Source organism: Epinephelus lanceolatus, chromosome 3, assembly GCF_041903045.1.
Source record: "Epinephelus lanceolatus isolate andai-2023 chromosome 3, ASM4190304v1, whole genome shotgun sequence".
NCBI lineage: Eukaryota > Metazoa > Chordata > Actinopteri > Perciformes > Serranidae > Epinephelus > Epinephelus lanceolatus.
This window is the reverse complement of record NC_135736.1, coordinates 46,648,197-46,663,238: the sequence shown is the minus strand read 5'-3', so window position 1 is coordinate 46,663,238 and position 15,042 is coordinate 46,648,197. Positions and strand designations below refer to the sequence as shown.

Sequence of the window (15,042 nt, the reverse complement as noted above, 5' to 3'; positions counted from 1 at the left end):
AATTAACTATAAGAATCTGTCAGCCTATTTATCTTATTTTGCAAAATGATTGAAAATTACATACATTTAAAAGTATTGTATTTCATGTCTCCATCTGCTGGTGGGCCGTCACAATAAGAGTATGCATGTATAATATGACGTTTATTCCACCACAGAAGAGATTGATGATCACTAAAATTAGGTGGGGATAAAAAGTGGATATATTGATATTGGTATCGGTTATCGACCAAATAAATGCCACCCCCCCCCCCCCCCCCCCCCCTCTGCTCAAGGATTCTTGTGATGTGCCAGTACCCCAGATGTACCCCTAATCCAAGATGGGGCCTCCTTGGATTGGACTTGGCTCTGACCTGTCGAGGCATGGACACAGGATCTCTGGGAGTGTCCTGCGGTGTCTGGCACCAGTGGGATGTGAGGTGGGTTAATGGCACGTGCCACAGATGCTCATTCAGATTGGGATGTGGGGAATTTGGAGGCCCGGTTGACACTTTGAGGTCTTCGTCACAGTCCTTGGGCCGTTCCTGAACGATGTTTGTAGTGTGGCATGGTGCATTATCCTGCTGGGGGGCCACTGCCATAAAGCTGCAGTGTTTGAGTGGGTGGAACATGTCAGGTGGTATCCACATGAATGCCAGAACCAAAGGTTTCCCAGCTGAACAATGCACTGGAACAAAATAATCAAAGTTAATCACTTCACCTGTCACTGGTTTTAGTGTTTTGGCTGATCAGTGTTAATATATACAGTACAGGCCAAAAGTTTGGACACACCTTCTCATTCAGTGCGTTTTCTTTATTTTCATGACTATTTACATTGTAGATTCTCACTGAAGGCATCAAAACTATGAATGAACACATGTGGAGTTATGTACTTAACAAAAAAAGGTGAAATAACTGAAAACATGTTTTATATTCTAGTTTCTTCAAAATAGCCACCCTTTGCTCTGATTACTGCTTTGCACACTCTTGGCATTCTCTCCATGAGCTTCAAGAGGTAGTCACCTGAAATGGTTTTCCAACAGTCTTGAAGGAGTTCCCAGAGGTGTTTAGCACTTGTTGGCCCCTTTGCCTTCACTCTGCGGTCCAGCTCACCCCAAACCATCTGGATTGGGTTCAGGTCCGGTGACTGTGGAGGCCAGGTCATCTGCCGCAGCACTCCATCACTCTCCTTCTTGGTCAAATAGCCCTTACACAGCCTGGAGGTGTGTTTGGGGTCATTGTCCTGTTGAAAAATAAATGATCGTCCAACTAAATGCAAACCGGATGGGATGGCATGTCGCTGCAGGATGCTGTGGTAGCCATGCTGGTTCAGTGTGCCTTCAATTTTGAATAAATCCCCAACAGTGTCACCAGCAAAACACCCCCACACCATCACACCTCCTCCTCCATGCTTCACAGTGGGAACCAGGCATGTGGAATCCATCCGTTCACCTTTTCTGCGTCTCACAAAGACACGGCGGTTGGAAGCAAAGATCTCAAATTTGGACTCATCAGACCAAAGCACAGATTTCCACTGGTCTAATGTCCATTCCTTGTGTTTCTTGGCCCAAACAAATCTCTTCTGCTTGTTGCCTCTTCTTAGCAGTGGTTTCCTAGCAGCTATTTGACCATGAAGGCCTGATTGGCGCAGTCTCCTCTTAACAGTTGTTCTAGAGATGGGTCTGCTGCTAGAACTCTGTGTGGCATTCATCTGGTCTCTGATCTGAGCTGCTGTTAACTTGCCATTTCTGAGGCTGGTGACTCGGATGAACTTATCCTCAGAAGCAGAGGTGACTCTTGGTCTTCCTTTCCTGGGTCGGTCCTCATGTGTGCCAGTTTGGTTGTAGCGCTTGATGGTTTTTGCGACTCCACTTGGGGACACATTTAAAGTTTTTGCAATTTTCCGGACTGACTGACCTTCATTTCTTAAAGTAATGATGGCCACTCGTTTTTCTTTAGTTAGCTGATTGGTTCTTGCCATAATATGAATTTTAACAGTTGTCCAATAGGGCTGTCGGCTGTGTATTAACCTGACTTCTGCACAACACAACTGATGGTCCCAACCCCATTGATAAAGCAAGAAATTCCACTAATTAACCCTGATAAGGCACACCTGTGAAGTGGAAACCATTTCAGGTGACTACCTCTTGAAGCTCATGGAGAGAATGCCAAGAGTGTGCAAAGCAGTAATCAGAGCAAAGGGTGGCTATTTTGAAGAAACTAGAATATAAAACATGTTTTCAGTTATTTCACCTTTTTTGTTAAGTACATAACTCCACGTGTTCATTCATAGTTTTGATGCCTTCAGTGAGAATCTACAATGTAAATAGTCATGAAAATAAAGAAAACGCATTGAATGAGAAGGTGTGTCCAAACTTTTGGCCTGTACTGTATAAATTAGCAATTAATCATCAAACCATCAACCTTGTGGTTAATGAGGTTTATCATCTAATGTCTAGTTCCTGACACAAAGATCCATGAGACAAAAGACTTTAACAGTCTGCAAAACAACTGCTTTATTTAGAAACCTGATCTCTGGAAACAGGAAAACTGCTCGTCTGTTCCCCCTGCAGAGGACCAATCTCTTGAAGGCACTGTTGAACATTTCTGCTCAGTGGTAGCAAGTTTACTCATAACTGAACTCCGAACGCAGGAGGTGATGTTTTCAAATCAGGAGCTTGTCCAACAGGCAAAAAAAAAAAGAACAAAACAAAGTGATAAAACCAAATGAAAAGTTGCTACTAATGTTAACAGGTTGGTAGCAGTACCTTAATGTTCCCATTTGAAGTCTAAATTAAGGAAATAATCCTGAATTAAAACAATGAATCATGACGGCACATTCAGCAGCATTTCAACCCTCACTGACCTCCCAATAAATTAAATGTCGTCAGTGTCGTAGAACACAAAGCCATCATCCTTTTACCGTTACAAACATTTCAGATCTCCCAGCATATCCAGTAATAACATGAGATGATATAATGTGTCGCCAGGGAAATAAACCTGTTCTATAGGAAACCTCATGTTTATCCCAAATAGCTGAAAATGACTGTATTGCTAAGTTGTCTTTTTTTTAAATTCAATTGTTGATATGCAGAGTTAAGACAAGCGGTTTCATTCATTCACAGGCTGAGAGGTGGGAGTCAGCCACAACAGTGACCTCTGTCTGATGCTGAACTTCATTTACGATCAAATTAAAGGACTGGTTTGGATTTTAAGTCCAACTCAACACAACACTCTTGTCATGTCTTGAGCACATCAAAAGAGTTCCTCCTGTTCTCAGTGGCTGTGAAGCGATCCACAGCCTGCACTCTGATTTTTAAAACTTGGGACATCCTTCTTCGTCTTAAAATCAAAGATAGACGGCAATAATCTGAACTGGCTAACTGACATTTTTTACTTTTCCTTCTGTCTCTCCAGATATTGACGTGTTGCATCACTGTTGACTATAATGGGACTGAGCGTTTTCTAACACATAGATACAGCTTAGCCTTTATACTTCTTCATATTTCTGAGTATGTCATGCGCTCTGGATCTCTGTCAGATGTTTAATTATTGTGGCCACAGTGTGCCGTTGGAGCTGTCTGTGTGTTTCTATGTAAGATAGCATGTTAAAAAACAGTTCAAAATGTATTTTAAGTTCGTCTGAGGCTTTAGCAGTCGGAGTTAAACACCGAGAGAGCATTAGATACTCCAAAGACTGACAGGTCAGTTTTAAATCATCTCCACAAACTGAAATGTCTGCAAATGAGCTAAAATTCATTCACTCTGGACTAGAGAGCCCCGCTCACACTGGGCCCACAAATACACTGGTTTTTCTCCCAAAACCCAGTTTGTTAAGATGTGTCAAACTATTTTTCTAAAACATTCAGACCCTCACTCATACGTTTACACTGCCATTGGCCATATGTGCAGAAGAGAGAAAATAGAAGATTTAAACTACTCAAGATCTATTTTTTCACTCGTCACACAGCTACTAAAGTCACATTTCATGTGATCGATCGGATCTATAATTGTTAATGCCTTCAAGGAGAGTCTAAAAGTGCACAACGTTATCTTTGCTCCAATGATTTATCACATCAAGACACACAGAAGACAGCGTTCTTGAAGCAAGATCAGGGAGGCTGCGTGATCAGAAGGAAGGCAAAAACAAAGTTATGGCAGCAGGCTTTTTATCCTACCTTTGAAACAGGTGTTAACACTTCTGCCCTTAGACGTCGTTAATTTGAAGAATGCTGAGCCCTAAACGAGGACTTTGAGGATCAGAGAGGTTCACTACGCCACCAGTATGGACAGGAGGAACGATAACAGTACCCATGACTTTCGATTTACGTGTGACGTGTGTGTTGCATTTAAGATAAAACTTGAAAAAACCCAAACCTATCCTTTAAGACTCCAGAAATATTCCTATTTTGCCCTTTTGGTTGAACGGCGGTTCAATACAGAAATTTAGGCCTATGTAACTATGTTACACTTAAATATGCTTCAGTCTGTCTCTGTATGAGAGGACACCAAAGCAAAATCTGCTAAACCCGACAGGCTCATGTTCATTTGCTCATCACCAAACATACAGACTTTAAATCAGACTTTACTGGTGAATTCAGTTTTAACTTGCAACTTCTCATAAAACTGATTTTTACTGTTTTTTTTAATCAAGTATGTATGTTTGATCACAAGGAAAAGAATTGTTAAAAATACCAGGATTCACAGGAGTTTGGTGCAACATTTTCTCATCCTTACAGAATGAAAGAAAATAATCATCTTCAATGGATCGACGCTGACAGAGCCCAAAAAAAAAAGAAGAATCTCCCCGTGTCACAGCAGCTATGATGGACACCATTTTCAAAACAAAATCTCAAGTATAATCTTCAAAAGTCCGATTAGAATTGTCCAAAAGATTGACTCCTCTTCCTGAAAGTCCTCCTCTGCTGCCTGAGGGGATTTCTTTTTCTTACGTCCTTCTTCTGAATCATATGAGCCCTTATCGAATGGGTCCTGAGGAGCCGTCTGATCGTAAAACACCCGCATTTCAAACTCGCTCTCCTTGTGAGACGGGTGGCCGTAAATGCCGATGCCCACAGGCCTCGTGAAGTCCCCTGGCACCACCACCACATCCTGGCCACAGGTGGCCGACTGCAGCTTGTAGGTGTCGAAGCTCGGGCGCAGGGTTTTATCCGACACGTAGAGGTCCGCGTCCCCCTTGAGGCTTTGCATGTGCAGGATGATTCGGCCATCGTGGTTGAGGCGCAGGTAGCTGTAGTTTCCGGCCCCAATGTGGCCCTGAACCACATGAAGCAGCACCCACTCCTCGGGGACGTTGTCTTCCTCAGAGCTCAGGAAGCCTCTGGCCTGGGACAGCAGGAGGGCGACGACCAGGGTGCTGCAGCTCAGCATCATGATGAAGGCATCTGTCAATCAGTCACCGCCTGGACGACACCAGACAGCCTGATGAGAGGACAAGAAGCATTGTAAAGCAGCCAAACATAGACAGAAAACACTATGGTAAAAATAATATGACAATTATTCCGCCAACTGTTTCTTCGTATATAAAATATCTGATATCAGTGAAAAATGGCGCCCTCCATTTGGTTATTTTGTTCACCATCAGGCCTGAGAGGCTCTTCAGTTTAAAACGATATATAACAGAGGAAAGCAGCAAGTTTATATCCTGTTTGGTTGGTTTTCACATCCGCCGAACAGGTTAAAAACCAGTACATTTCAGTAAAAAACAACAAACCTCTGACCTGTCACCACAGAGTTAGGAAATACACAGTATATCCACGGAAAGACTAAACGTTTAGAGACGGCACTTTTGTTAATCATTGGTAGCTTTACCTGTGACTTATACAACATGCATGATGTAGTCCAAATAAATTACAGCAGTTTGTCTGACATTATTTTAACTTCCTGAATGACTGATCTGAGCACACAAATGATATGATTGATGTTCAGAGCAATGCTTGCCTGTGCAGTGAATCATTACGACCTGGTTAACAGAGACGACTAGTTGCTCTGTGTAATCAAACATAGATCAAAACCTTGAGCAAACGGAAAACAACATACACAAAGAGGCAACCCAGGGACTCCAGAAATATAGAAAACGAGGAAGGAAGTATTAAAAAGCCTTTATCATAGTGGCTAAATCAATAAAAGAGCCAACATGTTTCGACCACTGCAGGTCTTCTTGCATTAAAAACAAGTTTCTACATCTGTTTTACAAATTTCTTAAACCACCACAAAGTAAAACAACACACTTAGAAAATAAAAGGCTGCGAGTTATTATTTTCCTTATGGCTTTTCAAATTTTAAAGAAAACGTTCTTTATAAATGCGTATTAACAGACAATGAAATAATACCACTACACAATGCAAACACAAATACGTGCTCTTAAACCAGGGTGTTACATAAGTACATGAATGAAAATACACAAAATAAAGATAAACCAGAGTGCACGCATACAGAAAAACAAGGTATATTCAGTCAGAGAATTCGGGGAATAGAGGTGTTTAATTTTCTGTAATATATGGATATACTGATATTGGTATTGGATGTCGGCCAAATGAGTTGTTATGTATCAACATATTGGCAAAAAATCCCATATTGTGCGTCCGTATCCTGAATGATATTGTAATAACTGTTTTTTTGTTGTTGTTTTTTTTACCAATAATACAGGCTTAAAACTTTTCATGTGGGCCTTTTGTTGGTCTCAAAACTGATGATGTAATGTAATAAACTTTCTAAAAAGTAGGCTTTTTTCTTGGAAACGTAAAGTGTGCAGGTACACAAAATTTATATTACTGTTAACATCATGTTAGCCTATTGACAACACTATCATCTGACACTCATTTCATGTTTTGGAAATGTTAACTCAAGGCGTCATGTAGAATTTGAATTTTACAACAGGCAAAGCTGCATCGAATTAAAATCCATATCAGTAAGGAACGAAACCGGTCACACAATCAGAAGAAGACAAAAGCTGCAGAAGATGGCTAACGTTACACAAGTTAGCGATGAAGTTAAAACAGTCGGTTCAATCTCCATAAAATGTTCTTTTTCATCTGAGTCAGCAGTGATTCTTATTGCATGAAGAGCCTTGCTTGCCTCGCCTTATCTTATAATTCTGCATTCAAAAAGTTAAGTTTTTCAAATCAAATTTAAAATTAGGCAAAAAAGTTAACCTTAATACATCAGTGGAAACTTTTTTGATTTTTACTCAACTGCACCCTGGCGGATTACAATGAGGGCGAGTTGAATCACAGATTTTCTAGTTTAAAAGGAGGGCCTGACCAAGACAGTCTGGGAAACACTGCTATAACACTTTTTTAACACTTTTATTCTGTGTACTTTTTACACTCCTGGTGATTTATGTCCTGATCAGGCAAAGTTTGTACCACTTTGCCTTGTGTGGCAAGGTATATTAAGGTTATTACGGTAAAATGTCAATATCACTCAGGACATTTTATTACATTATTGTGTTTTATTAAATGTTCCATCAACTTAAGTGCAAATCTTATTACACTTTCAAGAAATTATTATGTTACTGGGTGTTACAAGGACTTTTACTTGTAGTGGAGTGTTTTCACAGTGTGGTATCAGTACTTGTACTTCAGTAAAGGACATGAATACTCCTTCCACCACTGCCTGTAGGTTTCCTGCTATAGAGTAAAACATATTAACCTGAGCTGCCCTCTCAGGACAGTCTATAAAGAAACCACTGACCATCAGCAGAGCTATAAATAAACAGCTCGGTCTGAAACCTACAGAAGAGTCTGACCTTTAATACGAAGGAAAGACAGGTTTAAACGATTATTAACATGAGGCACAACCCTCATATTCCCTTTGACATTCAGCTTCATGTCTTTGAGACCACGTACGGGTGAGAAATTTAATATTAATGGCCCTTGTTTGTATAAATACACAGGTAAGTCTAGATAACTTGAAGCTGTGTTTGAGTTTAATGCGAACCTGCTACCGACGACACCTGTCAGCAGTTACAACCTTTACAACCTAACTATATGACATTAATTAAAACACAAAAGTACGTGCTCCTGTAACGTTCAATACATATTTGGAAATATACAGTTTAACGCTAGCTTACATTGTACTTAGCAGAAACAATGCTAGCCTGAGCAAACAGCAAGCTACGTACTTATTTAACTAGGTTAGCTTCTTATCACACAGTTAACGTTAGCAGCGTGGCAGCTAACGTTGCTAACTAGCTTGTTCAGTTTGAGCTAAATCCGCACAAGTTTCCAAAAAACGGACGCAGCCGAAGAACGCCAAACCTGACTGATTACGTCACGAATTGATTATTAAACATGTGTTAAGAGGTAATTTAACACACCTCCTTGTTTACTTACATAGCTGTCATTTCCTAACCAGCATCTTCGTCCTAACACAGCAACCTGCTGGAAACAAAGTTCACTTCTTCACTTCCTTTTCGTCTGACACACCGACAGCTGACGCCACTGGCGCCGCCTGCTGGTCAAACCTGGTAACTGCACCTACCAGAATCCAATTAAACATAACAATGGTGAGTTTTTATTTATTTATTTATTTATTTATTTTGAAATGACAAATCTACTAACAGACTGAACTTAACGACCAACAAAAATTCTAAAGCAAGGATAATTTAATATTATGCAAAGGGGCAGTGGTGGAAAATAACTAAGTACATTTACCCAAGTGACGTTCTTAAATATAATTTTGAGGCACCTGTACTCGAGTATTTCCATCTCATGTTACTTTATACTACTACTACTCCACTACATCTCAGAAGGAAATACTGTACTTTTGACTCCACTGGATTTATTTGATAACTCTAGTTACTTTGCAGATTAAGATTAATAACATAAAATAATATCAAGAGATAAATTATTACAGATTAAGCTACCCAGCAGTTTATAAAGTAGATTTTAGGTCCATGCTTACCAGCTGCAACATTGCAGTGATTAACACATGAATTAACCAAATATTACAATCCAATAATATATGATTCTGAGATGGGCCATTCTGCACAGGGAGTACTTTAACTTTTGTTACTTTGAACATATTTTGATGCTTAAATTTGTATTTTTAATGGTCTGAAACTACTACTTTTACTCAAGTAAAGAATCTGAGTACTTCTTCCAGCATTACTCAGGGGTTGGGACATTTTGTCTTTTAGAAAATTTAAAGGACAACCCAAATAAACTAAAGCAATAATCCCATAGAAATCAGAACAAACCCTACAACAAGGAATCCTAACTGGAGTCTGCAGTGGTGTAGTAGATTCCCACAGCCCCGCTCCAGGCTTTCTTTATGTAGTAATATAAACTGATGAGACACATTTGTTTAAGGATATGCAAAATATAAGCATAACATCAACTGAAAACAGTATTAAAGGTGATAAAAGCACATTTTTGGGTCATTGCAGACCATCTAATCGCAGCATCCCTGTTTCAGATCCACACAGTAACAGTTGCTGCATGTTATCCACAGTTGTTCACATTTACCATCAGCTATCCACATCTTGATATCAGACAAAGAAGGCAAAAATGGCCCCAAAATATTGTAATATTTTGAAATAATAAATTCTGACACATGGCTCTCAGATGAAGTAAAATGTTGAAGCTGCAGAGCCTCCTGGTGGCCTCGAGGTGAAGGTGCTGACAAACTCCCACTGTCCCCACTTCACCTACAAGCCCAGGAGCTTCAGTGCATGTTGTTTAGTCTCTCTTCCATCATTTACTTTGATGTGCAATTGCTGAGTTAGTACAAAGTAGCTGCTACACAGACAACCTGCGGCCTTTGGGACCTCTTAGCATGGATGGATTATGACACAATGGGCCCCCCCACCCCTCAGAGAGCAGGTACAACATGCTGTTGTTTCTCCCCACAGAGTCAGAGAGCCCACACTTCATGGAGCACTAAGCACATCTAAAGTCCTGTAGATAAACTGAGGGGATAGAGACACTCACTGACTATCATGATGGTTTCTTTCTTGTGACGTCTTCAAATTCCTTCAGTTTCTTTGAAGGGCTCTGTTATTGACATGATGTCTAAAGTTAACGCAGAGGTCTGTTCAGTAACAACCCTTTTCTACCAAAATTACTGCATGTGTGTGGGTTTTTAAACCTGGATAAACTTGCTAAAAATAGGCGCTAGACTCCTCTCCCACTGCCAGTAAACCAGAGCTGTGTACATGGATCTGCAGCAGACGAGTATGCCTTTCTGTGCGTCACGTTTGACATCAGAGGCAGGCCAGAAAACAGGTTAGTAAACAGGTAGTAAGCAGTGCGGAGGTCAGTGAAAATGTTACGTTGGTTACTTCTTTCATTCAATCTCGGTGCAGACTAGTTTGGGATGATGTTTGAGCGCTGCTTGGGCGAAGACGGACAGTAGCTTGTGGTGGCATGTCATTGCATCTTGCCGGTACAGGAGCCAAAATTAACACCTTCACCTGGGCTTTGTGTTGCCATCAATGCTGATCGGAGCTAGAATTGATTACCCCTGACTACTGCAGGGTCATTTGACCTGAGTGTGAATGCTGATTGTGACCTTTCCCATTAGATTACAAAGCCAGATACTAGCAGGTGTTAGTGTTTTTTTGTGCAGTGGGAAAGGCACTTAATACACCCATGTCTCTTATACCCACTTTCCACCAACATGCAACTGGTTCCGTTCCGTTGCAGCGCCTAATTTTGAACTGTTCGGGGCATTTCGGAAAAGTTGGTTCTAGGCTAAAACCAAAAATAGCAGGTTTTCTTGGACCTGACGTGCAAACTGTGACAACATCAGCGGGTGTGTCGTATTCTACAGGGCGGAGAGAGGATGGAGAAGGCAACAAGAGAGACGTTAAGTAAGAAATCATTGGAAAAAAGAGCCTGAAGTGGTTTTATATATAGTTGGTCCATGCTTGTTTTTGGGTCAATAACATAGCTGTAATAACAGAAAATATGTTCTTAGGTAATCAATGTAATCCACCATTTTGCTACTATTGGTGCTGGTGGCACACCCTTGATTACAAAGGTTCCACACAAAAATGGTGGAAATGCGGGCTGGTTCGGGAGATGGCACCAAGATACGAAAAATCCTGAACAGAACCAGTTGGTGGAAAAGGGGAAAACTGTGACCTTTCATACAACTTTGACCTTCATCAGAATATGAAAACAACTTCCTCTTCGCTGTGTACAAGCAGAGGGAGCACAGAAGGTTTAAGAGAGACTAGTTTTAGGTCATTACATCAGAGATAGACCTGAGAAATGTCTCGTAGTGACAGATAACTGTATCATCAAGTGTTGCTTTATTGGACTGCACATTTACGTTAGCCTTGGCATCACTGAAGTCAAAGCTGTCCAGATTCTCCTCTCCTTAAAGTCAGAGCCACAAAGACATCCCACATGTTGAACTAGATTCGGATTCATTAGAAAAAACAGACAAGAAAACATTAAACATCTCTGCACGATCAACTCAAAGCCAAACGCTGCTTGGACTACTTCATGAAACCAAAACGTGTAGACATGTGAATTTTCTCTCTGTAATCATTTACGTCGATCTGTAACCAATTTTATTCTCATTAGGTGTAATTCAGCTGTTTTTTATATATATATATATATATATATATATATATATATATATATATATATATATATATATATACACACACACACACACACACACACACACACACACACACAGTGCTGCGTCATCCATTTGTAATCCAATATGATCATCTCCTCCCTTGTGTCAACGTGTGAGATAATACAAAATAAATTACAAATCTGTTTCCAGGCATGCACACTCACACCTCACTCATTAAAATCAACTTGTACTAATTTCACATCTTTTGTTTTTATAATCCTTTTTCACTTTAATGAACACCAACTGTAGTTTTAAACAAAAAAAAAGAAAAGAAAAGAAAACAAACAAAAAAGAAAAACAACAACAAATGTTCCAGGAGTGGGGGTGAAAGAGTCTCGACAACAGGTTGGATGACTCGGTCGGTATGTTTTCAAAAACCACATCAAATTGTAAATTCTATATAGATATACTCGTTCAACAAGTCTGCATAATCTGTCACATTAGATACATTTGACGTTGTGTGGAAACCACCTAGTATCACCACTTCAGTGTTAAATATTTACTGCAAACCAGTTGGACCAATTTAAGGCTTCCAAGTTTGACAGTGGAGTCAAGTGGATCTATCCACAAAGTCCGGAGCAGGCCTCGCTGGACTCGCAACCCTATTGAGAGGCGTTTCCTGATGTTACTTCAGAATGAAAAAGGCCCCGAAGAGTAGTGTTGTGATCCTTTTTTTTTTTTACTCTCTCCTCAGAATATAAGATTATCTCAACATTTAAATAAATCACTGCATCTTATGTTTTATAAAACACGCCGATATCTTCACTTCATTGAGGGTGGCAGATAAAGAAACGGGGGAGTTTAAATATGTTTGTTGATGATTCAAACTATACAAACTCTGTAACAAACTCTCAAACTGACTGTACAGAGCTCGAGGGGGTTTCGGATGGGGGTTGTGGAAACAGGTAACAATGAACTTTTCCATTGAATTATCTTAAAAAGGAACATCGTCCGCAAAAAAAAAAAAGAAAGAAAAAAATGCTTGCATTATACAGTTTACAATGTAGTACCATGCTAGCGCTGCTCGCCTCGTCCTAACTGTTTATTAGCAAAATGGAGAATCAGTGCTGTTGGAAACTACAACACACACACTACTGTTATTAACCCCATTCTGCCCAGGTGCCTTCTGCTTTCACCCAATCACAACGCCCGAAAGAGAAGGAGGAGGGAGAGGGCGTGAATAACTAATGGAGGAGTGGAGAAAAAAATGGAACAAACTAAAAAAAAAAAATCTAATAAATTGTTTGTACAGAAAACAAACAGAAGTAAACAAAGCAGCAAATGCAGAAAATCACACTTCATGCATTCAAAACGAGTGGCAGCAGGAAAAAAAGAGGGAGGATGAGGGAGGGAGGGGGGATTCACAGTTTTCTCAGCTACGACGCAGAGATGGATGAGGGTGTGCATACGGGGCAGGTGATGCAGAGTGCGTTAGCGATCATTTCAAGGGACATGGTGTTTCTGCGACTTCGCTGAGCGCCGGTTTTTAGAACGTTACATGTTGAAGTGCTGTCTGCTCAAGGGCAGAATGGGGGTAAAACTACATTCCTGGTCTGACTAAAATGAATTTGCTTTGTTAACGTAGAAAGAGTCTCTTTGTGTTTCCAACACTTTGTTAAATTCTTGGCTTTGCCTTCTTGTTTCATACAGTTTCTTTAGAGAAATGAAGCCTGCTGTAAGTACGCTCTGGTCTCCCGCTCTGGTCTGTAGTGAGTGGGGGGCCGAGGCAGCTATGATGCTGGGAGGTCCGCGCTGGAGGGAGGGGGGGAGGGGGCTGAAGGAGGCGGCAGGAGGGGGGCTGTGGCTCAGACGTGGGGCGCCTTGCGCTGCAGTAGATACTGAGAGATGTCGTCTGCGTCGCGCTTCAGCCAGGCGGCGTTGAGGAGGATGTTCTCACAGCACTGCTGCACCGTACGCTCGGCTGCCGGCGCCGGGTGACTCTCAAAGAAACTCTGCAGGGACGCAAACACACAGAGAGGGCGGTTTAAGAAAAGGTGCAGATCTCTAGTCAAAGACAGGAGGAGTATTTTTCCCTTTTCACACATATACGATCTCTCTGAATCGTCACCTATGACCCATATTAGATGTGTGGTGGCATCTGTATCTGCAGAGTATATTCTTATTTTATTCTTATTTTTTTTCACATACCAGACTTCATATAAAAGATAACCACAGTGTGATTGATAATCACAGCATTAAGGCCTAATGCTTGTGATGCATATCATATAAACACAATACCCACAGTTTGATTCCACCCTGAGCTCTGTTTAAATCTCCTGTCTGTCTCTACACTGTCAACTATCACATAAAGAGGCAAATAATGCCAAATAATGACGGTAATGCACTTGACCTGTCCTGTCCTGTTATCAGATCCTGGTTTCCTGTTAAACTTGCATTCAGTGATATTTTGATATGCAGTAGTTCTGTGTTGCGGCAAGAGTAAAGTAAAGTATTTATTCACTGCACACTGATGTTTCCTGCCATAACCTGCACCAAGTTGTAAAGACTGACGGTGCTTTTGAATAAGTTCATTATTATTATTTCATCAGGTGCACAGAAACATGCCTCTGATCAATGCTGCTGTGTTGCCTGAGTGAGAAAGTAGGACTTGATATGCAGACAGTAGCTTATGATATGGTCATTCTGCCCCCTAGTGGTCAAAATAGCTTGATACTGTTTTGCAAAGAAGTAATGATTCTTCCTAAAACAATTCAGCTGATTGAAATCAGTTTCAACTTTAAAATCTGTTCCTGAAAATACAGCAGCATGGATTGTTTTATATAAATGAGTTATCAAAACATTATTTAATTTTTTCTTCTTCTCAAAAGCACAAATCAACTTTAAGGAATAAACCTTCAAAAATGCAGAATACAAGTGAAGCGATCTCACCTTCACTTCAGCAGCCATTTTGTCAATAGCAAATCCATCAACTGTGAGCTGAAGAGACACGTGGATGAAAAACATGTGAGCTGATTAAAAAACTCAAACAAAAACAGACACTTAAGTTCATATGCAAAATGAACAAACCTGAACCTAAAACATTAACGTACACCGAGCAGAATAAATGAGAGGTTATGAGTTGGGGACGGTGGTAAAGAACTTAATCTCACACTGACACATTAACTCATGACCTCATAAAGAAGCAGTAGGAGTTTTTACCTTGATGAGCCGTGATATGAGGAAGCCGCCCTGGTAGCGGTTGTAAAGCTCCTCCCAGTTGTCCTTAACAAACTTCCACGCAGCTTTCCGGCCTTGTTTACTGCTTCCTGCCACGCCCCCGATTACTGACACCGTGTCCTGGGGACGAACCTCTTCCTGTTGGGGAGAAGAACCAGAGATAAGTTAGCGGAGGTTAGCCGAGGTGTTGCACTCAGCTGCTGCAGATTAGATGGTCTCACTGGCTGGCGGGGAATCCTGTTAGACAACTTGGACATTGAACTGAAAATC

At 40.8% G+C, this 15,042-nt stretch overlaps 2 protein-coding genes across 2 annotated transcripts in view; both read right to left on the bottom strand.

Moving 5' to 3' along the window:
- Positions 1–2,467: 2,467 nt before the first annotated feature.
- Positions 2,468–8,406, bottom strand: c3h6orf120 (chromosome 3 C6orf120 homolog). The gene is made up of 2 exons (XM_033623633.2): positions 8,334–8,406; positions 2,468–5,418 (listed from the first exon to the last, which is right to left on the bottom strand). The coding sequence occupies exon 2, from the start codon at positions 5,368–5,370 to the stop codon at positions 4,816–4,818; it is 555 nt and encodes a 184-aa protein (XP_033479524.1). The 5' UTR covers positions 5,371–5,418; positions 8,334–8,406; the 3' UTR covers positions 2,468–4,815.
- Positions 8,407–12,264: 3,858 nt separating this feature from the next.
- npepps (aminopeptidase puromycin sensitive) overlaps positions 12,265–15,042 on the bottom strand; it is a 32,504-nt gene continuing 29,726 nt past the window's right edge. Inside the window, exons 21-23 of the mRNA XM_033623632.2 lie at positions 14,755–14,910; positions 14,485–14,532; positions 12,265–13,547 (exon numbers count right to left, since the gene is read on the bottom strand). Of these exons, the coding sequence (XP_033479523.2) occupies positions 13,401–13,547; positions 14,485–14,532; positions 14,755–14,910 (351 nt within the window). The 3' untranslated portion in view covers positions 12,265–13,400. The remainder of the gene's footprint in view (positions 13,548–14,484; positions 14,533–14,754; positions 14,911–15,042) is intronic.